Source organism: Oncorhynchus nerka, linkage group LG16 (assembly GCF_034236695.1).
Source record: "Oncorhynchus nerka isolate Pitt River linkage group LG16, Oner_Uvic_2.0, whole genome shotgun sequence".
NCBI lineage: Eukaryota > Metazoa > Chordata > Actinopteri > Salmoniformes > Salmonidae > Oncorhynchus > Oncorhynchus nerka.
This window is the reverse complement of record NC_088411.1, coordinates 28,853,777-28,880,023: the sequence shown is the minus strand read 5'-3', so window position 1 is coordinate 28,880,023 and position 26,247 is coordinate 28,853,777. Positions and strand designations below refer to the sequence as shown.

Sequence of the window (26,247 nt, the reverse complement as noted above, 5' to 3'; positions counted from 1 at the left end):
CAGAAAATGTAAACAAGAGTTTTTATTGAACAAATTCAGGTAGGTTCCTCCCCGTATCATTTGCTTCTTAAATGGTATACGGTTTCCATAATGAATACACCCCTGATCTTTTGGTTTGGAGTAAACAGATTCCATTGCAAAAGTTTGCAACTGTTAGCAACATTGTCTGACTAATGAATACACCACAGGGGGCAGTCCTAGGTTTGAGGTTTACGTGGCATCATCATTACCTCCCAACAGATGGCGTTCTTTCCTACGTGACATTACTAACCCTTCGCAATGAGGAAATCAGAGCATGATGCCTCAATATGGCTCCATCTGTGAGTGAACATTCACTAGACTAGAGTGCATGAATAGATAGGCTACCTCCTCTCAGTCAAATGTATATTATTCATGATGCCATTCCAGTGTTTCCCCTAGGACTTTTTTCAGCAGCGGTGGCAAAGTTAGCGCAGAGCGGGCATGGCCAATTGCGTGGCGCTCCGACCAAAGATTTTAGAGGCTCACCTCTTGGTCTCAGAGACAAAATGTTGCTTGTTTCCTGCATTCCTACACATTTTGCCACGGGGCTGATATATATATATTTTTAAAAGCAGTTTCAAAGCTCATCATTTCCTGCAATTCTAAACATTTTGCGGTGGCCCGCCACTGCTAAATGAATATAGGAGAAACACTGCATTCAAGGTCCCACACATTAACACTTGAATGATCACTATTTCACTGAAATATTTAATCATGAATGAGCTTTGTTCAGAAATTTCACAAATAAACTGCCCATTGAATAAAGGCATTGAAACTCAATATCTAACTCTCAGAATGTTTACCATACTATGACAAATACACAAGTACAAAGAGCATTCAATGAGACCTGAGCATTCTCTCAATAATTAACACTAGAGCTCAGAATTAGTAGCAGGACGGCCTACTACTGGATATGCTCAGTCAGAGAGACCCATCAATCCCTATGCATAAAATGTGGCCACCTCTTGTTGTAGTTCAATGATGCCAATTACTTAACAGACACTATTTGCCATGGGCTTCAGTGTCTGCATCCCAAATGACCTATGGGCCCTGTTCAAAAGTAGTGCACTAAATAGGGAATAGAGTGCCATTTGGGTCATAATCAGCCAGCCACCAACCACACAACATGTGGTCTATACAGCTGTCAGTCAGGAACAACAATTAATGACAGCTGACCACAAAGGAGAAGACCTCAGCTGTGAGGTGAAGTTCAACACTGGTGATTGATAAAGTATGTTTTTATTACAGTGATTTACATAGACAGCTGAGCTGTGAGAAAGACCATGTACAGGAGTAGTGATGTCTGTCTGTAGGCTTATTTGTTCCTTCTAAGCACTGAGTCAATCACTGGCAGTGGCACACAAACTCAGGGTTTGAATTACACGTTGACTCTTGGGGTGCACGACGAGGTGTCTTATGGGTCCCACACATTGATATCTTTGAAAATTGTGGGGGGGCCATATTGGTATTAAAATTCTTCTGAGGGGCCCTGATTTGATGACCCCTCTAGCCCACCTGTTATCCAAACCCTGTGCCCAATCCTGTGTTGTCAGGGGGGAAAGAAAAGGGTAACCCAGTCTATCCTACAGGAGTCAATCAGGTGCTTGTTTAGACATCGTTATACAAGGCATTGTGCCAGATATGTCAGGACTGTAATAATAAAACTATACTGGCTTCTACTTCAGACAACACAAGGAAACCACATTGACCAATTATATTTTCCGGTAGATGAATTGGCAAATAAAACTTTGAAATGGAGTGGGCTTCTTTAGCCGTATATGCCTTTGTTCTTCAGTCCCTGTTGTGGGTTACTAGCCCCCTGTACTGAATAATGTCTATATATCTCGAAAGACTGTTCTGAACAGGAGACTCACAGGGTGTGTCGGATTTGGTTCCAGCCTAGAACTATCACACATAATAGTGATGATTAGGCTACAGTAGGCTAATAATAGTTTAGAGGTAACGTGAGCCCATAATATACTTTATTGTTTCATTCTCAGCCATTTTCAGACACACATTCATGTTTGCAGTGGGCAAGAAAAAACGTCGAACTACGATGTGCTATTGGTGGAAGTTCTTCCCATGTGATTGATGTTCAATTTTCTTGTTGTCCGACGGTCTCTGCGCTAATGGCTCCTCCTGCAATAGCAAAACGCAGCTAAGCAAGGGTTGCAGGGGCAACGACAATATATACATGTTTTTCTCAAGCCGCAGGAAAGGGGTGACTTATTGAGCAATGTTTAAGAAAAAAACATTTTAGATTGCGTGCTTAGACGTCGTTCCAACTGCAGCGAAGGGTTCGGTTTTTCTTTTAAATTCTAAATACCCCAAATGAACTCCGTCAGAGCAACCAGCAGAAGACCCAGGCGAGTGTCGAGGCCGCGCCCGGTACAGCCGGAAAGGAACAACCAGGAAAGAGGTAATGCATTTAATGTAGTCGCTAAGCTAATTGGGCCCATTTCAAACCTTTACAGACACACGTTAATTACGTGACTTGTTGACTCAAGTTGAACGATTGCGTGTTGTCAGGTTGATTTTCAAAATTAGGGTTGAAAACATTTCCCTTTTGGTTGAGACTGTAGGAAACATCGAGGCATCTTGCTCTGTCCGCAATCCTTAAGGCCGCGCTTTGTTTGGTTTGTTCCTAGACCTAAACTTGTCCTTGCTGAACTTGACTAGCTACAGATCGTAGAAGAGAATACTCAAACACATTGTATATCATGGTTAGTCTCTTGTGGATGTCTTAGTATTTCTAGTCTCGCTAACGTTAGTTTTTACTGGTATAAAGTTAGCCAGCTAAGTGAACTAGTAGTACGTTAACGTAACGAGCAAATTGGCAACACATGACGAACGTTATCGGTAGACAGCTAGCTAGTAGCTACGCCTTTGTTTAAATAACAATTAGGAAATTATCGAAGTGAACATTACTTAATTGTTATTTGCACACTATGTAGAGGACAATTTTATTTTCCTGTCATTACGCATTCCCCGTTACTAGTTTAACAAATGTTGCGTTCTCTAGAGTTGTGATTTGTTGGCTGGTTAGCTAGCTAACATTAACCATCTAGCCAATGCAGCTAGCTGTTGCTGGTCACAAATTGTAGAGAAAATAACTAAGTGAATAAATCACGTTTTAGCTGTGGCTAAGGCTAGCTACTCTCGTTGGCGTAGACAGCTAACGTTAGTAGCTTGCTAAATTCGCTTGAGGCATCTAAAGTAACTAACACATTTCTGTGCGGCGTCTCACACCACCTTAACCAAGGCCTGGTTGTGTTCGGATTAGATTAGTATCTATGACTGAGGACACCCACCGGCGTTGTACCGAGGCACACAATGGGGTAACCAGGCACTCTTACGAAAGCTAACCTTTCAAATGTAAACAACGTTTAGGTTCTATGTGCGACAATCTCCGATGACAGCAATCGTCTAGTTACCAGTACGTTGACAGCTGATGGTTAGACAAAGCGAGCTAATTACAAAAGCAGGGGAAATTCACTTGGGACCGACCGTCAGAGCTTTTTGAGTGCTAACATACTCCTTTCTCTATTTTGTTGCGAACGTTAGCTAGATGATTCTCATTTGTCTTAGTCTAACTAGATTTGAGTCAATTTGCCAGCTACGTTTTTGTGAACATTAACGTGTAAGTATGATCAGTAATAGGATAAGCCATACAAGTCACGGTGGTTGAGGAGGCATCAAAATAGTCAAGGCAGCTGTTCACATGATGGTCTGAGGCCTCCGAAGTGAAGAGGTACATGTAGGCTATATTGGCTGCGCTGCTCAATTATTGGCAAAGGCACTGATCTGATTGGTCAAAAGACCAATCAGTTGAGAAAATATCAGTTTTGGGCTGCCTATGTACATGCAGCCATTGACATCTAAAATAAATTGGGTATAAGTTATGGGGTACTCATCATGTGACAGCATGACCAAGCAGAGAGGTATTACCACATCCTTTTTTAATACGACTACCTCCAATTGTTAGAAAAGAGGGCACTCTGTACTAATGTGTATTTTCCTAATTAAGTATTTAGGGTGTTAAGACAGGCAGCCAATTCTGATATTTTTTCCTGCTAATTGGTATTTTGACCAATCGCATCAGATCTTTTCAGAGCTGATCTGATTGGTCTTTTGAACAATGAGTGAAAAAAATATCAGAATGAATCTGCCTGTCTAAAAGCAGCCTTAGGGAAACATTAGCTATGAAGTGCAATAAGAGTGTTTGATGCTGTCATCTGAGCTCTCAATACTGCAGATTACAGGCCTACATATAGACATTTGCATTCTTCATCGGCCTGAAAGAGAGGAACATTGTTTTGTTTTTGGTCATGCTGCCACCTCTTAAACTGTTCCCAATCCATGGTATCCTATTAAATTAGAGCCGCCTTTGTTTTTGTACCCTAAAAACCTGAAATGTTATTTATCAGAATTTGGCAAAGTCTTTAAAAGAGGGTCGGGATGATACCAGTATCGTGATACTGGTTTGTATCATGGCAAGAAAACAAAACAAGACACGGACTTAATGTTGGAAACAAACATCATTATGTTGTCATCTAAAGTCACATGTATTTATTTTCCAAGCTATAACACACTATTTTACATACAGCAGGTTTTTAAAGGACCGAAGAGTTTAGTGTGCTTCACGTCTTCATTTTTGCCATGGAAAAAATATTACAATACGGGTATTGTCCTGGCCCTACTGCCCATATCCATTGATCAGTTTGATTACTAGCTAGTGGGGCACAGGAACAATGCAGCTATACTCTTTCGTTGGGCTGTCTTGATTAAGTGAACCCTGCTTCTTCCTGATGAGGTCTTTACTGCCTCCTCCCCATGATCCGAACTCTGGTCTTGTTTTTTTTCCAGCAAGGATGTATTTTTTGTGCTAAAACAAAAGTGGAGCGCAATGCGTCACACTATATGTCCTTTGTAATGGTTGTTTGTCAACAGCAGGGAATCGGTTGGCTTTTCTGTGTACTGTGTTTTGAATAGACTATATGTACGGCTTTTAGGCCTAATGAGTTCGTTGCTTTAGTGCCACTTGTGTTTGGGATGCACTTGTTGTAGAAGACTAGAGATGATGTTGTAGTGAGCTAAGCAGAGACAGTGTTTGTAGTGGTTACTGAACTAGTAGCCTGGGAGAGCAGCCTTGCTACCAGAGCAACAGACAGTTTGCTGGAGCTAGGAGCTCCCAGCTTGGGTGGTTTTGATTGGCAACAGTTAGCCTATGGATTCATACGTTATGGATCCTCCAGGCAGAATGGACCTTTTGTTATTCACCTGGTGAAGGTAAACGGTCTGGAGTCATTGCAAATGATTTGAATCCTCTGTCATCTGGGTGCTAGCAGGAGATGTAAAGAGTGTGTCTACGAATATGGTCAAAGGTTAACAATCTTTTGTCATAAACAAACACATTAGATTGTGCAGACAGTGGTCAATACGTTTCAGAAATTGATCTTCACAATTTGTAATATATGGTCTGTCAGCTTTTTTATGGGACATTCATTTAATTCTGTGTTTCATGTATAGGCCTACTATGTAGTTTGAATGGTTCTCCCAATGGACTGCATTAGGCTTTACATGTGACACAATCTAATCAGAGGGAAAGCTCAGTAGCACCACACAGCTGCTTGAAAGTTTTAGCCAATGAAAATATCCTCCTCTGCCTTGTTAGAAGGCTCTGTGCAAAATTGCCAGAAGGCTGCAACATTTCTACAAGGGACTGAACTTTTTTCATCTGTTGCAGCCCTCCCAAATGTTGTCATATGATTCATTCCCTCAGGGAACAGCAGACTGTCTCAATTCTATATATGGTACCAGTCAAAAGTTTGGACACACCTTCTCATTCCAGGGTTTTTGTTTATTTTTTACTATTTTCTACATTGTGGAATAATAGTGAAAACATAATTATGAAATAACACATTCTCTCATGGAATCATGTAGTAACCATAAAAGTGTTACACAAATCAAAAATATATTTCAGATTCTTCAAACTAGCCACCCTTGGCATTGATGACAGCTTTGCACACTCTTGGCATTCTCTCAACCAGCTTCATGAGGAGGTAGTCACCTGAAATGCATTTCAATTAACAGGTGTGCCTTGTTAAAAGTTAATTTGTGGAATTTCTTTCCTTAATACGTTTGAACCAATCAGTGGTGTTGTGACAAGGTAGCGGTGGTTTACCAAACAGTGCCATGTTCTGTATAAGACAAAGTCCATATTATGACAAGAACAGCTCAAATAAGCAAAGAGAAACAACAGTCTATCATTACTTTAAGACATGAAGGTCAGTCAATCTGGAACATTTCAATAACTTTGAAAGTTTCTTGAAGTGCAGTCGCAAAAACCATCAAGTGCTATAAAGAAACTGGCTTTCATGAGGACTTCCACAGGAAAGTAAGAGCCAGAGTTACCTCTGCTGCAGAGGATATGTTCATTAGTTACCAGCCTCAGAAATTGCAGCCCAAATAAATGCTTCACAGAGTTCAAGTAACAGACACATCTCAACATCAACTGTTCAGAGGAGACAACTGTGAATCAGGCCTTCAAGGTCAAATTGCTGCAAATTAACCACTACTAAAGGACACTGATAATGAGAAGAGACTTGCTTGGGCAAGAAACACGAGCAATGGACATTCTTCACCTGCGGGATCGTCTGAGACAAGCCACCCAGACAGCTGATGAAACTGAGGAGTATTTCTGTCTGTACTAAAGCCGTTATATGGGGAAAAGCCCATTCTGATTGGCTGGGCCTGGCTCCCCAGTGGGTGGGCCTTGGCCCCCTGGGCCTATGCCCCTGTGAAATCCGTAGATTAGGGCCTAATGAATTGATTTAAATTGACAGACTTTCCTTATATGAACTGTAACTCAGTAAAATCGTTGAAATGGTTGCATGTTGCATTTATATTTTTGTTCAGTGTGTAAAATATATATATATATATATATATATTTATGTATTTGCCCAGAGCCACATGTATGTATGGCTGATTATTGGCCTATCATATGATGTAGCTATTTTGTGTGCCTATGGTTAGGCTTGATACAATCTGACAGGGAAGGTTTTAGGGGGTCTCTGTGTGACCCAATTACACAATGTACACACACACACACACACATGGAAGTTCTTCTGACCCTGATGACCTGAGAGGTAGCCTAGTTCACCAAGCCAGTTGATTTGACATATCTTGTTTGTACAACAGGACGTTTAGGCTCCTATTAATGTCATGTTGATGTAAATAATTTGTCCTATGTCTTCCAGGCAGAACCCTTTTGGCTTTTCCAGGGGAACGTTCTGACCTGCTGCTTCTGAACCTACGATGTGGTTTTCTTTTTATGGTCTTTCAGACCTAGTGGAGGTCACGAATTACAAGTTTAGTAGTGGGAGGACTGGTCTGGGATCGATGTTCTTTGTTTGTTACAATTAGCCTACTTTCCCAAACGGCTCTTAATTTTTGTTGCTCCTAATCGAGGCCTAGAATCTGACCTCTCATCAGGAGAGTTAAATAGTCATAAAGCTGCTGCTGGCACAGAGACACGATAGGATCGAGGCTGGCTCCGTTGTTGTTGCTACACTCTAGGGAGATCTTTGTAACCCATCTAAATGTGTTTAAGCCTCCTCCTTGTGGGCAAAGGGGCTGTGCCCAGATGTGAGCAAGCTGTTGGGGGGTTACTTAATTCACTGCTCATTTCCTTTCTGTCAGGAGGAGTTCTCATCCAGCAGCTAGCTTCGCTGGCCAATATCCTTGTATTTATTCTCTCTCTAACCACATTTTGGTTACGCGGTAATAGCTGGTTTTAGGGCTATCTAAAAAAAAAATGGTTAAGCCAATGAATAAAATTGAGCCCGGCCAATTGTCAAGGAGAAGAAAAAAATTATATTGTGAAATAAGGCTTTAGCCTATTAATTGATGGAAATACATGCTTATTGGTTAACTTAGTGGAATTAAATTGGCGCGTGCGTACATAATTAAAATATTGTATCTTATCACACCCGTACAGCATACAGATAGATACAGTGCGAGAGCTGCTACTGCAGCATCTCAAACGGCAACAGAAGGCAGGCTTCATCAGCATGTCACACACCACTTTGCAATGAGCTGGAGGCAGTAGGTTATGCATTTTGAAAACATACTTCATCGTTTGAAACCTGAACGTTTTAATACAGTAATACAGTCGGAAGTTTACATACACCTTAGCCAAATGCATTTAAACTAGTTTTTTTTCCCAATTCCTGACATTTAATCCTAGTAAAAATTCCCTGTCTTAGGTCAGTTAGGATTACCACTTTATTTTAAGAATGTAAAATGTCAGAATAATACTAGAGAATTATTTATGTCAGGTTGTATTTCTTTGCGATGGCCACTCCAATACCTTGACTTCATTGTCCTTTTTTTGTCCCATTTTGCCACAACTTTGAAGTATGCTTGGGGTCATTGTCCATTTGGAAGACCCATTTGCATCCAAGCTTTAACTTCCTGACTGTCTTGAGATGTCACTTCAATATATCCACATAATCTTCCTACCTCATGATTCCATCTATTTTATGAAGTGCACCAGTCCCTCTTGCAGCAAAGCGCACCCCCACAACATGATGCTGCCACCCCCGTGCTTCACAGTTGGGATGGTAATCTTCGGCTTGCAAGCCCCCCACTTCTTCCTCCAAACATAACGATGGTAATTATGGCCAAACAGTTCTATTTTTGTTTCATCAGACCAGAGGACATTTCTCCAAAAAGTACGATCTTTGTCCCCATGTGCAGTTGCAAACCGTAGTCTGGCTTTTTTATGGCGGTTTCGGAGCAATGGCTTCTTCTTTGCTGAGCGGCCTTTCAGGTTATGTCGATATAGGACTCGTTTTACTGTGGATATAGATACTTTTGTACCTGTTTCCTCCAGCATCTTCACAAGGTCCTTTGCTGTTGTTCTGGGATTGATTTGCACTTTTCGCACAAAAGTATGTTCATCTCTAGGAGACGGAACGTGTTTCCTTCCTGAGTGGTATGACGGCTGCGTGGTCCCATGGTGTTTATACTTGCGTACTATTGCTTGTACAGATGAACTTGGTACCTTCAGGCGTTTGGAAATTGCTCCCAAGGATGAACCAGACTTGTAGAGGTGTACAACTTTTCTCCTGAGGTATTGGCTGATTTCTTGTGATTTTCCCATGATGTCAAGCAAAGAGGCACCGAGTTTGACAGTAGACCTTGAAATACATCCACAGGTACACCTCCAATTGACTCCAATGATGTCAATTAGCCATCAGAAGCTTCTAAATTCAATCAGAAGCTTCTAAAGCCATGACATCATTTTCTGAAATTTCCCAAGCTGTTTAAAGGCACAGTCAATTTAGTGTATGTAAACATTTATATTTACATTTAAGTCATTTAGCAGACGCTCTTATCCAGAGCGACTTACAAATTGGTGCATTCACCTTATGACATCCAGTGGAGCAGCCACTTTACAATAGTGCATCTAAATCTTTTAAGGGGGTGAGAAGGATTACTTTATCCTATCCTAGGTATTCCTTAAAGAGGTGGGGTTTCAGGTGTCTCCGGAAGGTGGTGATTGACTCCGCTGTCCTGGCGTCGTGAGGGAGTTTGTTCCAACATTGGGGGGCCAGAGCAGCGAACAGTTTTGACTGGGCTGAGCGGGAACTGTACTTCCTCAGTGGTAGGGAGGCGAGCAGGCCAGAGGTGGATGAATGCAGTGCCCTTGTTTGGGTGTAGGGCCTGATCAGAGCCTGGAGGTACTGAGGTGCCGTTCCCCTCACAGCTCCGTAGGCAAGCACCATGGTCTTGTAGCGGATGCGAGCTTCAACTGGAAGCCAGTGGAGAGAGCGGAGGAGCGGGGTGACGTGAGAGAACTTGGGAAGGTTGAACACCAGACGGGCTGCGGCGTTCTGGATGAGTTGTAGGGGTTTAATGGCACAGGCAGGGAGCCCAGCCAACAGCGAGTTGCAGTAATCCAGACGGGAGATGACAAGTGCCTGGATTAGGACCTGCGCCGCTTCCTGTGTGAGGCAGGGTCGTACTCTGCGGATGTTGTAGAGCATGAACCTACAGGAACGGGCCACCGCCTTGATGTTAGTTGAGAACGACAGGGTGTTGTCCAGGATCACGCCAAGGTTCTTAGCGCTCTGGGAGGAGGACACAGTGGAGTTGTCAACCGTGATGGCGAGATCATGGAACGGGCAGTCCTTCCCCGGGAGGAAGAGCAGCTCCGTCTTGCCGAGGTTCAGCTTGAGGTGGTGATCCGTCATCCACACTGATATGTCTGCCAGACATGCAGAGATGCGATTCGCCACCTGGTCATCAGAAGGGGGAAAGGAGAAGATTAATTGTGTGTCGTCTGCATACTGGAATTGTGACACAGTGAAATAATCTGTCTAAACAATTGTTGGAAAAATTACTTGTCATGGACAAAGTAGATGTCCTAACTGACTTGCCAAAAATACATTTGTGGAGTGGTTGAAAAATGAGTTTTAATGACTCCCACCTAAGTGTATGTAAACTTCCGACTTCAACTGTATGAGGCATGTCTTACCTTGCTTCAAAGTAGCCTATTAGATCTCCTCTTTTTCTCCATTTTCCAGCTAATTGCATTATGGAATGAACATACCCACGTATCCTACTGCCTTGTGCGCTTATAATGTGAAGAAATACTAGTTTATCAACATTTTAAGCCAAACATTCTAATATGTTGCATCAGACTCATTGCTTTATAATGTTTTTTTTTAATGTAGCCTAGGCCTCGTTGTTGTATGCATTTGGTGCTCTGTCTTCCCACAACTGTCCTAGTCATAATCTAAATGTGATTGCTGTCATTCTGAGCACCGTGGGTGGACACCCTAATCAGGTTATGCACCCAGTGTATGTGCGTCCTACAGATTTCTCAAATGTCCGGTAAATTAAAATGTTGCCGGTGAAATGTCCAGCGCCACATATTCCTAACTAGTTTATGAATTTGTTAGTGCACTGCATTGTAATATTTATCTTATGTCATGTTGTCAAGGAACCTGAGACAGAGATTGAATAACACAGTGGGAAAGTTTGTGGGAAATGACTACAGCTAAAAGGAGAGGATAGCCAATGCTATAACAAAAGTCAAATAGATTAGAGAGGAGATTGAGAATCGGTGAGTGGGCTTGGTCCCTTCTGGTAATTCTATGATCTGTGATCAGCATACACCACCATCCATGTGTCACTGCGTCACTAGTAGTGATGCACCGATATGCCATTTTTGGCCAATACTGATATCTGATATTTTCCTTGCCAAAAAAAAATGATACTGATAACCAATATTTTATATTTTAGCAGCCTTTTAAGCATTCTAGTACAGTTAAATAGTTCAAACACACACATGGACTCAGCGGTCTAAGGCACTGCATCCCAGTGCAAGAGGCATCACTACAGTCCCTGGTTCGAATCCAGGCTGTATCACATCTGGCCGTGATTGGGAGTCTTATAGTGCGGCTCACAATTGACCCAGCGTTGCCCAGCTGTCGTTGTAAATAAGAATTTGTTCTTAACTGACTTGCCTACTAAATAAAGGTTACACACACACACACCACACTGACCAAAAAGTTATTTTGTTGGCATTTGTGTGTGTCCCCATTACCAGTAAAACATAATCAAAACCTATTTATTTTACTTACTTGCGGTTTCGTTGAGTCGTTTTATTCTCAACCAGGATTTCTATGGAACGGCGTTTGGGTCTTTGCGTGTCAAAAAAGATATACGCCGAATAGCACTATTTGACAAATAAGCTTGTTGACCCATCAGGACCTGAATATGACTGCACATCACATAATAATTTAACGCCTCCATAAACTTTATACCAAGTTATTACACGTTGATTACACTATCACTTGAATATTATATGTCCCAGCGATTCATCGATACATATGCTATGATGCTGGTAAAGTTGTCTCGCGCACCTACAGTGTTGGTCATAAAAAAAAGCAATCTAGCTCATGGATGCAAACAATGTTCTTCCCCAAAAACATACCAAAATGACATCTGTTTCAGTAGCTATATAGTTAACTAATATAGCTAGGTGTCATCTAAATAACCCTAATTTACAAGACTGTTCTTATTTGATTAATGGTGGTCGGACCCATCTATGTGAAGCTAGCCTTCAAAATAAAAGTAAGTAATTGACAGTGATGCAAATGAATACAAATAGTGGAATTATGCCATAATTGAATGGATCATGCTAAACGAGGTTGCAATGTTATTGTATAAAATCAACCAAAGACAATAATTTGACAATCTGTTGAAATCACTGGATGTATTATACTTTAGAATTGCATTGGGGGCATACTTATTTCATTGTACAGCCTTACCCCATGTCATTGATCCACAATCCTTAGGTATCAGTCTACTCAGTGACACCCAGAGAACATTAGCGTCATAGCTCTTATTGCGGGACTCTCAAACAACTGTGAATTGAGACACATTTGTCAACCTATGTGTATTGAACACCTGAGGAAAAACAATACTGCGTGAATGTTTTGGAGTCTAACTCTGAGGAATATCTTGGGTATTGAGTAGACTGACACCCCATTTCATTGATCCCCAATCCTTAGGTAAAGCTGTACAGTGCAAAATGAATGTCAATACACACAATAGGCTGACTGGGGAGGTGATTTCACACAGTCACAGTCCCGCAATAAGAGCTACAACGCTAATATGTGCGTAAATTCTTCACTTGTGTTCTGTAGGTGTCACTGAGTAGGCGGATACCCCATTTCATTGCTTCACATTCCAAGCTTGTTTAATCTTATGGCTGAGATCCCGTTACCGGGAGCGATATAACAACAACCAGTGATAGTACAGGGCGCCGTATTCAAAAGAACAGAAATCTCATAATTAAAATTCCTCAAACATACATGTATCTTATATCGTTTTCAAGGTAGTCTTGTTGTTAATCCCACCACAGTGTCCGATTTCAAATAGGATTTACGGGGAAAGCACCACAAATGATTGTTAGGTCACCAACAACTCACTAAAATACACAGCCAATTTTACCAGCCAAAGAGAGAGAGAGAAAAGGCACATATAGAGATAAAATGAATCACTAACCTTTGATAATCTTCATCAGATGACACTCATAGGACTTCATGTTACACAGTACATGCATGTTTTGTTTGATAAAGTTCATATTTATATCAGAAAATCTGAGTTTACATTGGCGTATTAGATTCACTAGTTCCAAAAACCAGTGATTTTTGCATAGCCACATCATTCAACAGAAATACTCATCATAAATGTAGATGATAATACAAGTTATACACATGGAATTATAGATATATAGTGGGGCAAAAAGTATTTAGTCAGCCACCAATTGTGCAAGTTCTCCCACTTAAAAAGATGAGGCCTGTAATTTTCATCATAGGTACACTTCAACTATGACAGACAAAATGAGGGGAAAAAATCCAGAAAATCACATTGTAGGATTTTTAATGAATTTATTTGCAAATTATGTTGGAAAATATTTGGTCAAAAACAAAAGTTTATCTCAATACTTGTTATATACCCTTTGTTGGCAATGGCAGAGGTCAAACGTTTTCTGTAAGTCTTCACAAGGTTTTCACACACTGTTGCTGGTATTTTGGCCCATTCCTCCATGCAGATCTCCTATAGAGCAGTGATGTTTTGGGGCTGTTGCTAGGCAACACGGATTTTCAACTCCCTCCATAGATTTTCTATGGGGTTGAGATCTGGAGACTGGCTAGGCCACTCCAGGACCTTGAAATGCTTCTTTACGAAGCCACTCATTCGTTGCCCGGGCGGTGTGTTTGGGATCATTGTCATGCTGAAAGACCCAGCCACGTTTCATCTTCAATGCCCTTGCTGATGGAAGGAGGTTTTCACTCAAAATCTCACGATACATGGCCCCATTCATTCTTTCCTTTAATTGTTTTCAGGCTGGTTGTATTGGTGATGGCTTGGTACCAAGCTTAAGCTAGCTAGCTACTTGCGGTCGGACAAATAATGCTTTATTACCAATGCGGTATTGTAAACACATCTTTCGTGGCCGGTGTCTGCAGACTTTTTTTGTACAGCTTTGACAGTGCTACTGATAGTAGTGGTGGCGCTTGGCTTGCACTTGCAAATTCAGAACACACAACTTTCTATAATAGAACTGTGTTATTTAACACATCAAATATTGTTATTTGACGTGTATTTTTTTGACATGCAAAAGACCCAAACTACGTTCCATAGTATGTCGTGAAGCTAATAGCAGTGACGCTATTACAGTGTAAGTCCGGTAGGGCAACATGAAAAATAGCTCACTTGGTAACCTTAGTGTGTACCGGTGCTCGACCAGTCACGAAAGCCAACATCACCCACGACAGAACGGTTGATTGTCAAGGGAAATTCATTTGTTGTCTTGCCGTTTTAATGGATTTAGCCTTTTTAGTTGTCTTGCTGAAATGTTCATAATCTTTCAAATGACTGCTCGACTTGTTGACTGCTCGCTCCACACAGCAGACATTGTGGGCTTTACGTGGCGTCATTACATCATGTACAGTGCCTTGCGAAGGTATTCGGGCCCCCCTGAACTTTGCGACCTTTTGCCACATTTCAGGCTTCAAACATAAAGATATAAAACTGTATTTTTTTGTGAAGAATCAACAACAAGTGGGACACAATCATGAAGTGGAACGACATTTATTGGATATTTCAAACTTTTTTAACAAATCAAAAACTGAAAAATTGGGCGTGCAAAATGATTCAGCCCCCTTAAGTTAATACTTTGTAGCGCCACCTTTTGCTGCGATTACAGCTGTAAGTCGCTTGGGGTATGTCTCTATCAGTTTTGCACATCGAGAGACTGACATTTTTTCCCATTCCTCCTTGCAAAACAGCTCGAGCTCAGTGAGGTTGGATAGAGAGCATTTGAACAGCAGTTTTCAGTTCTTTCCACAGATTATCGATTGGATTCAGGTCTGGACTTTGACTTGGCCATTCTAACACCTGGATATGTTTATTTTTGAACCATTCCATTGTAGATTTTGCTTTATGTTTTGGATCATTGTCTTGTTGGAAGACAAATCTCCGTCCCAGTCTCAGGTCTTTTGCAGACTCCATCAGGTTTTCTTCCAGAATGGTCCTGTATTTGGCTCCATCCATCTTCCCATCAATTTTAACCATCTTCCCTGTCCCTGCTGAAGAAAAGCAGGCCCAAACCATGATGCTGCCACCACCATGTTTGACAGTGGGGATGGTGTGTTCAGGGTGATGAGCTGTGTTGCTTTTACGCCAAACATAACGTTTTGCATTGTTGCCAAAAAGTTCAATTTTGGTTTCATCTGACCAGAGCACCTTCTTCCACATGTTTGGTGTGTCTCCCAGGTGGCTTGTGGCAAACTTTTTATGGATATCTTTAAGAAATGGCTTTCTTCTTGCCACTCTTCCATAAAGGCCAGATTTGTGCAATATACGACTGATTGTTGTCCTATGGACAGAGTCTCCCACCTCAGCTGTAGATCTCTGCAGTTCATCCAGAGTGATCATGGGCCTCTTGGCTGCATCTCTGATCAGTCTTCTCCTTGTATGAGCTGAAAGTTTAGAGGGACAGCCAGGTCTTGGTAGATTTGCAGTGGTCTGATACTCCTTCCATTTCAATATTATCGCTTGCACAGTGCTCCTTGGGATGTTTAAAGCTTGGGAAATCTTTTTGTATCCAAATCCGGCTTTAAACTTCTTCACAACAGTATCTCGGACCTGCCTGGTGTGTTCCTTGTTCTTCATGATGCTCTCTGCGCTTTTAACGGACCTCTGAGACTATCACAGTGCAGGTGCATTTATACGGAGACTTGATTACACACAGGTGGATTGTATTTATCATCATTAGTCATTCAGGTCAACATTGGATCATTCAGGAACCTCACTGAACTTCTGGAGAGAGTTTGCTGCACTGAAAGTAAAGGGGCCTAATAATTTTGCACGCCCAATTTTTCAGTTTTTGAAATGTTAAAAAAGTTTGAAATATCCAATAAATGTCGTTCCACTTGTTTGTATCCCACTTGTTGTTGATTCTTCACAAAAAATACAGTTTTATATCTTTATGTTTGAAGCCTGAAATGTGGCAAAAGGTCACAAAGTTCAAGGGGGCCGAATACTTTCGCAAGGCACTGTACCTACGTTATATAGGTATACACGTCAGCTTTGACATCGGTTTTGCACATCGACTTTAAACTAGACATTGGGCCGATACCGATGTTGGCATTTTTAGCTAATATCAGCCAATTCCGATATGTTCACCGATTATTGTGCATCACTAGTCATGCTAGCAGGTTTCTCTTGGTTCTGTAACCTGCTCCGTTCAGCACAGCTGTTGATATTAGGTGCTTTCCATGACAAGGGGGGGGTTTTGTAAACTGCTGCTTCTAATTTCTGCTCGGCATCACACATTCTGTGCTTCAGTTGCACTTTTTTATTATTTTTTTTATTTTACCTTTATTTAACTAGGCAAGTCAGTTAAGAACAAATTCTTATTTTCAATAACGGCCTAGGAACAGTGGGTTAACTGCCTGTTCAGGGGCAGAACGACAGATTTTTGTACCTTGTCAGCTCGGGGATTTGAACTTGCAACCTTTCGGTTACTAGTCCAACGCTCTAACCACTAGGCCACCCTGCCGCCCCACTTCTCCACTTGGATGAGAATTCACCAACGGGCATTCTATCAGCAGACATCTCTCTGACTGATGTGTAGCTACTTTTCTCGGCTTAGCCAGCCTACTTTTCTCTGGTAAAATACCAGATTAACTTTAGACAAAACATTAGGGAACGTAGCTGGCTACATTCGTTCTATGATAAACATTAGACATAGGATGGCCATGTGTTGTTTTTGCGAAAAAACACCTTGCCTTTTCATTGTAAGCTCATTTACTTGTGTGGCTGCTAGCCAAATAGCCTTGCACTACTTTGTCTTCTGATGAATATGTTACGCTCATTTATTTTCTGTGAAGGAAAACTATAGTTGCATGTCCCTAATCACTTTGTTGAAGCAAAAAACACAGCTGACTTTCAATATAAAACGCAGCCCTGTCAATACACAGCTGGATTCACCTGCTCCCGCTTTCTCCTATTGTGCTATTTACAAACACATGACGTGCTCAACCGTTCTGGTGAACTCTACGGTAAGCTTCATAATGTGACTGGTGAAATTAAGAACATGTATGCTTTATCTCCTAACGTATTGCACAAGTTAACTGCAGGTATTCACTTAAGTAGCTTCAAATATGAACATTTATTGAAAAACTTGTAAGAAATAGTTTCACCAGTATAGAAAAACCATTGCGTGGTGGAAAAAAGGACCCAATTCTCATACTGTAGTAAAAGTAAAGATGCCTTAATAGAAAATGACAAGTAAAAGTGATTCACCCAGTAAAATAATACTTTTAGACTTTTACTGAAGTATTTGGTTTTAAATATACTTAAGTATCAAAAGTAAATGTACTAATAATTTAAAATAAGCACAATGTTCTTGTTTTTTATTTATTTACAGATAGCCAGGGTCACACTCCAACGCTCAGACATAATTTAAAAACAAAGCATTTGTGTTTAGTCAGTCCACCAGATAAGAGGCAGTAGGGATGACCAGGGATGGGGAGGGCAGGTAGCTTAGTGGTTAGAGCATTGGGCCAGTAGCCGATCGAATCTGCGAGCTGACAAGGTAAAAAAAACTGTCGTTCTGCCCCTGAGCAAGGCAGTTAACCCACTGTTCCCCGGGCGCCGACGACGTGGATGTCGATTATGGCAGTCCCCTGCACCTCTCTGATTCAGAGGGGTTGGGTTAAATGCAGAAGACACATTTCAATTGAAGGCAACTAACTAGGTCTCCCCCTATCCCTTTTTCTTCATAAGTGTGCGAATTGGACCATTTTCTGTCCTGCTAAGCATTCAAAATGTAACGAGTACTTTTGAGTGTAGGGAAAATGTATGGAGTAAAAAGTACATCATTTTCTTTAGGTGCTTTCCATGACAGGAATATAGTGAAGTAAAAGTAAAGTACAGATACCCCAAAAAATTACTTCAGTAGTACTTTAAAGTACTTTTACTTAAGAACTTTACACCACTGTATATGGTGTGTATATACTAGGGCCGGGCAATATGACCAAAATATCCTATTTTTAAATTGACGTTATTTTATGTTTTTGAATAATAAAAGTTCTAAATTTGCTTTGAATAGTGCGTGGCCCTATGGTAGCAACAATTAGGGCTGTCCCGACTAAAAAAATAAAAATCTTAGTTGACCGAGAGTCGTCCTGTTCTTTTAACCAATCAATTGGTTGAAATATTTAAACACATTTTTTCATATATAGATATAGCCTATGTATTTGGATAAAATCAACTACATATGCACTTTTATTTATTTATTTATTTGACCTTTATTTAACTAAGCAAGTCAATTAAGAACAAATTCTTATTTTCAATGACAGCCTAGGAACAGTGGGTTATCTGCCTTGTCAGCTCGGGGATTTGATCTAGCAACTTTTCAGTTACTGGCCCAACGCTCTAACCACTAGGCTACCTGCCGCCCCACTGACCTTGTCTAATGCTTTAAGCACACTGTTTGATTAGATAATAAAGACGCACAAATTACTCAGAGCCTGATGGTCACACTGTTTAAAGAACAAATGACAGCGTGTGACTGGTGCACGTTGTCTCTATCTCCTCCCTACTGCAGCGAAAAGGCACCACAGCAAGTGTTTATTGTGCTGTCCGTGCTGAAGCCTCTACATCATTTCAGCCATTTGGTTACTTACTTGTTTGACTGAAAAGTTCTGTTACTGAAATCCCTAATTTGTTTAGGAAAAACATTCCCTATTCGCTCAACCCTAGCTCTCTTTATGTGAAACATGTAAGCATCGCATGCATGTGAACAATATGGCCTGAGCTATAGCCTATCATAATCACCTCAATAAATTGGTTATAACAAACTCCGAACACAGTAACACATGACAGCAAAATGGATGTGGCGCATGTGAAAAAGAAACTCGAAACTGGTGAATGTTTACTGGTTGCCCAGGAGGGAAAAAGGAAGTCAGATCTGTGGAAGACATTTGACTTAGTTGTGGAAACTACTGGAAATCCAGATAAATGAGAGTATTGTGCCCGGACAGTTGCTGTTAGATTACAATCTAATTTTTTTGAAACAGTGTAAACAACACTAAATAAGTGTATCAGGCAGTCTGTTTTAACGTAATTTTTTTATTTTATATATATCAACCTTTTATTACAGCGGTATAACATCGGTTGCATGCATTCGTGAATTGCGGTTGATTTATTGTTTAGGCTAATTATTCAAAGCTCCATTTTTGTTTAATTTTTAAACTACAATCCTGGATTGCATTTCAAAGCACGTATGCCGTGTGATGGAATGAATGATTGATTGATATTGTAGCCTATATATTGAAATATAGGCCCAATAAGTTACGGAATTAAGACTAAACAGGATGCGCTCTTAGGCCGACAGCTCGATGGTGGTTATACAAGGATACTATACTAATCCTACTGATAACAACATTACATTATTATAATGATGATTGTAATAATAACAATAAGAAGAGGGTATAGGAGCGAGAGCTGCGTGCAGATGTTAGATTAGTTATTGTTCTGCCTGTTTGGAACAGTGTAAACAACACTGAATAAATGTTAAGTAATACCAGTCTGTTCTAATGTAAAAAAAATGTGTCAAGCCTTTATTACAGCCTAGCAGTGATTAGAAACAGCTCAATCTGTGAAATAGCTTTATCTGACATTTGCTGTTGCATGAGGCTTGGTGCTCATGGAATCAGTAGGCTATTAAACAAACACTCAAACAGGCAACAGAAGCAGGATCTGTCTTATTTATGTAGATATACAGTGGGGCAAAAAAGTATTTAGTCAGCCACCAATTGCAAGTTCTCCCACTTTAAAAGATGAGAGAGGCCTGTAATTTTCATCATAGGTACACTTCAACTATGACAGACAAAATGAGAGAAGAAAATCCAGAAAATCACATTGTAGGATTTTTAATGAATTTATTTGCAAATTATGGTGGAAAATAAGTATTTGGTCAATAACAAAAGTTTATCTCAATACTTTGTGATATACTTTGATATATTTGACATTTGATTTGATTTGTGATATACCCTTTGTTGGCAATGACAGAGGTCAAACGTTTTCTGTAAGTCTTCACAAGGTTTTCACACACTGTTGCTGGTATTTTGGCCCATTCCTCCATGCAGATCTCCTCTAGAGCAGTGATGTTTTGGGGCTGTTGCTAGGCAAGACTGACTTTCAACTCCCTCCAAAGATTTTCTATGGGGTTGAGATCTGGAGACTGGCTAGGCCACTCCAGGACCTTGAAATGCTTCTTACGAAGCCACTCCTTCGTTGCCCGGGCGGTGTGTTTGGGATCATTGTCATGCTGAAAGAACCAGCCATGTTTCATCTTCAATGCCCTTGCTGATGACAGGAGGTTTTCACTCAATCTCACGATACATGTCCCCATTCATTCTTTCCTTTACACGGATCAGTCGTCCTGGTCCCTTTGCAGAAAAACAGCCCCAAAGCATGATGTTTCCACCCCCATGCTTCACAGTAGGTATGGTGTTCTTTGGATGCAACTCAGCATTCTTTGTCCTCCAAACATGACGAGTTGAGTTTTTAACAAAGAAGTTATATTTTGGTTTCATCTGACCATATGACATTCTCCCAATCTTCTTCTGGATCATCCAAATGCTCTTTAGTAAACTTCAGACGGGCCTGGACATGTACTGGCTTAACTTGTTCACGCTACCACGTTCCCCAAGGGCACCCCACGCTCAACTCAAAAGATGGCGCACAGAATGCAAAAATATTCTTAGAAATATTTAACCTCCACACATTAACAAGTCCAATAGCTCAAATGAAAGATAAACACCTTGTTCATCTACCCAGCGAGTCAGATTTCTAAAATGTTTTACGGCAAAAACATAGCACATATTTATGTCAAACCACCACCAAAGACACAGCCGATATACAGCCATTTTGTCGAACAAAAGATGCAATCACAAACGCAGGATTAAAAGACAAATAATTCACTAACCTTTTGAAATTCTTCATCAGATGACAGTAATAGGACATGTTACACAGTACATTTGTTTTTTTCAATAATATGCAATTTATATCCATAAATCACCGTTTACATTGACGCCATGTTCAGAAAATGCTAAAAAATGTCCGGAGAAATTATAGATAACAGATACACATCATAAACTTTGACTAAATATACATGTTCTACATATAGTTAGAAAGATACACTGCTTCTTAATGCAATCGCTTTGTCACATTTCTTTTTAACGTTACAGAAATCGTTCATTTTTCAATAATCTGAGACGGCGCTCAGACATAAGCAATATTTCTCCGCTATGTTGGAGTCAACAGAAACACAAAATTGCAACATAAATATTCCCTTACCTTTGATGGTCTTCGATCAGAATGTAGTGGAAGAAGTCATACTTACCCAAAACATCGTTTGGTTTCAATTCGTGTGTCTTTGTATTAGCATATGCTGCAAGTTCCAGCTGAAATACTACCAAAAATTACTTTTGGTCATGAACAGTTGCGCATCAAAACTTCAAAATTACATATTATATGTCGACTAAACTGGTCAAACTAAGTGCAGAATCAAGCTTTAGGATGTTCTAAACGTAAAAACAATCTATCGGACATTCTTGCTTGCTCTCAGGCATTCTGGAACAAAAGGACGTCTCTCCAAAATGCGCGCTCTCCTGACTTGGTATTTTCTCGCGACACTCAGTCTTTTGCCTGCCAAAGTGTCAAAACCCGCGGGATTTGCACAATTTAAATGCTGTACTGACTGAGGACATCTAGTGGAAGACATAGAAAGTGTCTCCAGATCCATAGATGGTTGGGAAGGGTGGGGGCGATGACGTCAAAGTTGCCCCAAGTTTGAGGCTCCCAAAAATAGTTTGGGAGATTGCCTGCCCTGTGAGTTCTGCTATACTTACAGACATAATTCAAACGGTTTTAGAAGCTTTAGAGTGTTTTCTATCCAACAATAATTATTATATGCATATATTAGCAATTTTGGACAGATTTTTTCCCAGTTTACTATGGGCACGCAATTCCTCCAAAGGGGGCAGTATTCTGCCTATCCTTAACTGGTTTTAAGCAGGGGGACACGTCTGGCACTGCAGGATTTGAGTCCTTGGCGGCGTAGTGTGTTACTGATGGTAGGCTTTGTTACTTTGGTCCCAGCTCTCTGCAGGTCATTCACTAGGTCCCCCCGTGTGGTTCTGGGATTTTTGCTCACCATTCTTGTGATAATTTTGACCCCACAGGGTGAGATCTTGCGTGGAGCCCCAGATCGAGGGAGATTATCAGTGGTCTTGTATGTCTTCCATTTCCTAATAATTGCTCCCACAGTTGATTTCTTCAAACCAAGCTGCTTACATATTGCAGATTCAGTCTTCCCAGCCTGGTGCAGGTCTACAATTTTGTCTCTGGTGTCCTTTGACAGCTCTTTGGTCTTGGCCATAGTGGAGTTTGGAGTGTGACTGTTTGAGGTTGTGGACAGGTGTCTTATATACTGATAACAAGTACAAACAGGTGCCATTAATACAGGTAACGAGTAGAGGACAGAGGAGCCTCTTAAATAAGAAGTTACAAGGAAATGTAGCTCACTACGGTGCAGCCGTAACATTTCTACTTGTCGTAGCGTAAGCTAAGAGGGTTTTGACTGTCTTCCTCTCGTCCAGATGAGGACGTCCCTGCAGATATGGTTGTTTTGACTGTGTCCTCTCTTCCTCTCCAGATGAGGACGTCCCTGCAGATATGGTTGTTTTGACTGTGTCCTCTCTTCCTCTCCAGATGAGGACGTCCCTGCAGATATGGTTGCAGAAGAATCAGGTCCAGGAGCTCAGAATAGTCCGTACCAACTTCGAAGAAAGTCTCTACTACCCAAGAGAACAGCAGCGTGTCCAGCAAAGACTAACATGGAGGTGAGTCATTAGAATGGAATGTGCCCCAAATGGCTGCCTATATAGTGCACTATATAGATAGACATATGTTATGTAAAACAAACATGATGCCTCTGACATGTAGAATAATGACTAATTTTAGCTCTACTCATGACATTTCTATCTGTTTGCCTGCTGAACATGGATCTGCCATAATGAATCAGCTCACTTAACTCGGGCTGTTGAGTGCCACTGGTTATAAAGACATATTGCAGACATTATAACCTAGACTGTTGAGCAATATCAGTGGGTAATGCATGTCATCCTTTCACCCACGGGCTGAATTTGATAATTCATCTTTTGTCTTTGCATAATTGATTAGTATTTCACTAGCGGTAGCGATTAATTGAAGAATTTGATTTATTAGAAACAATGCTGAAATATTGATACGGTCGTTTTAAGCAGATGACCACTGTTTGTTCTATCAAAACGTGTCAAAGCTATCAATGCTTATAACCATATATTTAACATTTTTATGCGCAGGGTGCTTCCACTTCAGCCACAGAAGACTTTGGCCATCGGGCAAAACGGGCCCGAGTGTCAGGAAAGTCTCAAGATTTACCAGGTAAAATAATACTTTGATCTTTAACTTTTTGTTGAATTTTGATTTATTAGAATCATTGTCCTGTCACTTCTCACCTCTGGCTAATCTTACAAAAATCTTTAAAAGACAACAATGACATACACAATAGAGTGAAACCAACGACAAAGGTTTTGGAGGTGTTGGTTAACGTGTTATGAGAATTGGAAGTTAAAAATGACCCTGCTCTGTGTTGGACATTCTTTCTGTCCCGCTCCTGTTATTACTTTGGACATGTGAAAACCTCCATTAATAAAGTGTCCATCTCATTGCTTTCACCACTAGCAGCGCCTGCGGAGCACTACCTGGAGGAGAAGCTGCCAGACGAGGTGGTTCTGAAGATCTTCTCCTACCTGCTGGAGCAGGACCTGTGTCGCGCAGCATGTGTCTGCAAACGCTTCAGTGAACTGGCCAATGATCCCATCCTCTGGTGAGTGGCTGGTTCAGTTGTCCCTGTGTCTCTGTCTGGTTGCCTGTCTGCTTCAAATGAAATTGTATTTGTCACATGCACAGAATACAACCGGTGTAGACCTTAGCATGAAATGCTTACTTACAAGCCCTTAACCATCTTTGCAGTTCAAGAAATGGTTAAGACAATATTTACTAAATAAACCAAAAAATGTATTAAAAAGTAATACAAAATAACAATGAGGCTATATACAGGGGGTACCGGTACCGAGTCAATGTGTGGGGGTACAGGTTAGTTGAGATAATTTGTACATGTAAGTAGGGATAAAATAACTATTGCATAGATAATAAACAGCGAGTAGCAGCAGTGTAGAAACGGGCGGGGGGGGGGGGGGGGGTTCAATGTAAATAGTCCGGGTGGCCATTTGATTAATTGTTCACCAGTCTTATGGCTTGGGGGGATTTAGACTTGGCGTGCCGGTACCGCTTGCCGTGCGGTAGCAGAGAGAACAATCTATGACTTGGGTGACTGGAGTCTCTGACAATTTTTTGGGCCTTCCTCTGACACCGTATATAGGTCCTGCATGGCAGAACGCTTGGCCCCAGTGATGTACTGGTCCATACGCACTACCCTCTGTAGAGCCTTATGGTCAGATGCTGAACAGTTGCCATACCAGGCGGTGATGCAACCATTCGGGAATCTCTCAATGGTGCCTCTGTAGAACTTTTTGAGGATCTGGGGACCCATGCCAAATCTCTTCAGTGTCCTGAGGGGGAAAATGTGTTGTCGTGCCCTCTTCACGACTGTCTTGGTGAGTTTGGACTATGGTAGTTTGGTGGTGATGTGGACACCAAGGAACTTGAAACTCTCAACCCACCTCACTTCAGCCCTGTCATGTTAATGTGGGCCTGTTCGGCCCTCCTTTTCCTGAAGTCCACGATCAGCTCCATTGTCTTGCTCACATTGAGGGAGAGGTGGTTGTCCTGGCACCACACTGCCAGGTCTCTGACATCCTCCCTCCTTCTGTCTCATCGTTGTTGGTGATCAGGCCTACCACTGTTGTGTCGTCAGCAAACCCAATGATGGTGTTGGAGTCATGCTTGGCCACGCAGTCGTGGGTGAACAGGGAGTACAGGAGGGGACTGAGCACTGTGGGTCAGCGTGGCAGATGTGTTGTTGCCTACCCTTACCACCTGAGGGCAGCCTGTCAGGAAGTCCAGGATCAAGTTGCAGAGGGAGGTGTTTAGTCCCAGGGTCCTTAGCTTAGTAATGCACTTTGTGGGCACTATGGTGTTGAACGCTGAGCTGTAGTCAATGAATAGCATTCTCACATAGGTGTTCTTTTTGTCCAGATGGGAAAGGGCAGTGTGGATTGAGATTATGCCATCTGTGGATCTGTTGGAGCGGTATGCGATTTGTAGTGAATCTAAGGTTTCTGGGATGATGGTGTTGAAGTGAGCCATGACCAGCCTTGTTTGACTGGTTGTGTGTGTCTGGATGGTGAGACACACTGCCATTCGTTCTGACTGGATGGATGGATGGTGAGACCATAACAATAGAATGGACATCCCTATTCAAGTCCCTCCCGCACCACTCAGTTAATCAGCAGTTTCAGCAAGCCGATGCACAAAATCTAATCTAGATCACATAGTGAAGTAACCCTGTCTGATGGTGTCTGTCTGTGTGCCTTGTTTTGCTTCACAGGAAGAGGCTGTACATGGATGTGTTTGAGTACACGCGTCCCATGATGCACCCTGAGGCGGGGAAGTTCTTCCAGATTAACCCAGAGGAGTACGAGCAGCCCAACCCATGGAAAGAGAGCTTTCAGCAGCTGGTAGGACTATGACCTCTATACCCCAACTGTCCTAATTGTTACTCACCTCTGTCCTCTATATACACTCTGATCTCAGGACAGTGATTGTTTACAAACAGTTACCTCTGTCCTCTACCTTCACTGTTACTCAACCATATACAGTCCATTCGGAAAGTATTCAGACCCCACGTCTGTATCCATGAAGTGCTTTGAAAGGCTGGTCATGGCTCACATCAACACCATTGTCCCAAAAACTCTAGACCCACTCCAATTTGGATACCACCCCAACAGATGATGCAATCTCTTTCACTTCAAACTGCCTTTTCCCACCTAGACAAAAGGAACATCTACGTGAGAATGCTATTCATTGACTACAGCTCAACATGCAAAACCATAGTGCCCT

The 26,247-nt window shown here is 41.4% G+C and overlaps 1 protein-coding gene across 3 annotated transcripts in view; it reads left to right on the top strand.

The window, feature by feature from the left end:
• Window positions 1-2,126: 2,126 nt before the first annotated feature.
• Window positions 2,127-26,247, top strand: part of fbxo11a (F-box protein 11a) — a 39,380-nt gene continuing 15,259 nt past the window's right edge. Inside the window, exons 1-5 of one of the 3 annotated variants that reach the window (XR_003865809.2) lie at window positions 2,127-2,440; window positions 22,894-23,024; window positions 23,526-23,607; window positions 23,908-24,052; window positions 25,736-25,865. Coding sequence is in view for 2 of the 3 variants with exons in the window: in XM_029685352.2 (XP_029541212.1) it covers window positions 2,353-2,440; window positions 22,894-23,024; window positions 23,526-23,607; window positions 23,908-24,052; window positions 25,736-25,865 (576 nt within the window). In the remaining variant the exon portion in view is untranslated. The remainder of the gene's footprint in view (window positions 2,441-22,893; window positions 23,025-23,525; window positions 23,608-23,907; window positions 24,053-25,735; window positions 25,866-26,247) is intronic. The other 2 variants (XM_029685353.2, XM_029685352.2) reach the window with 2 other exon arrangements.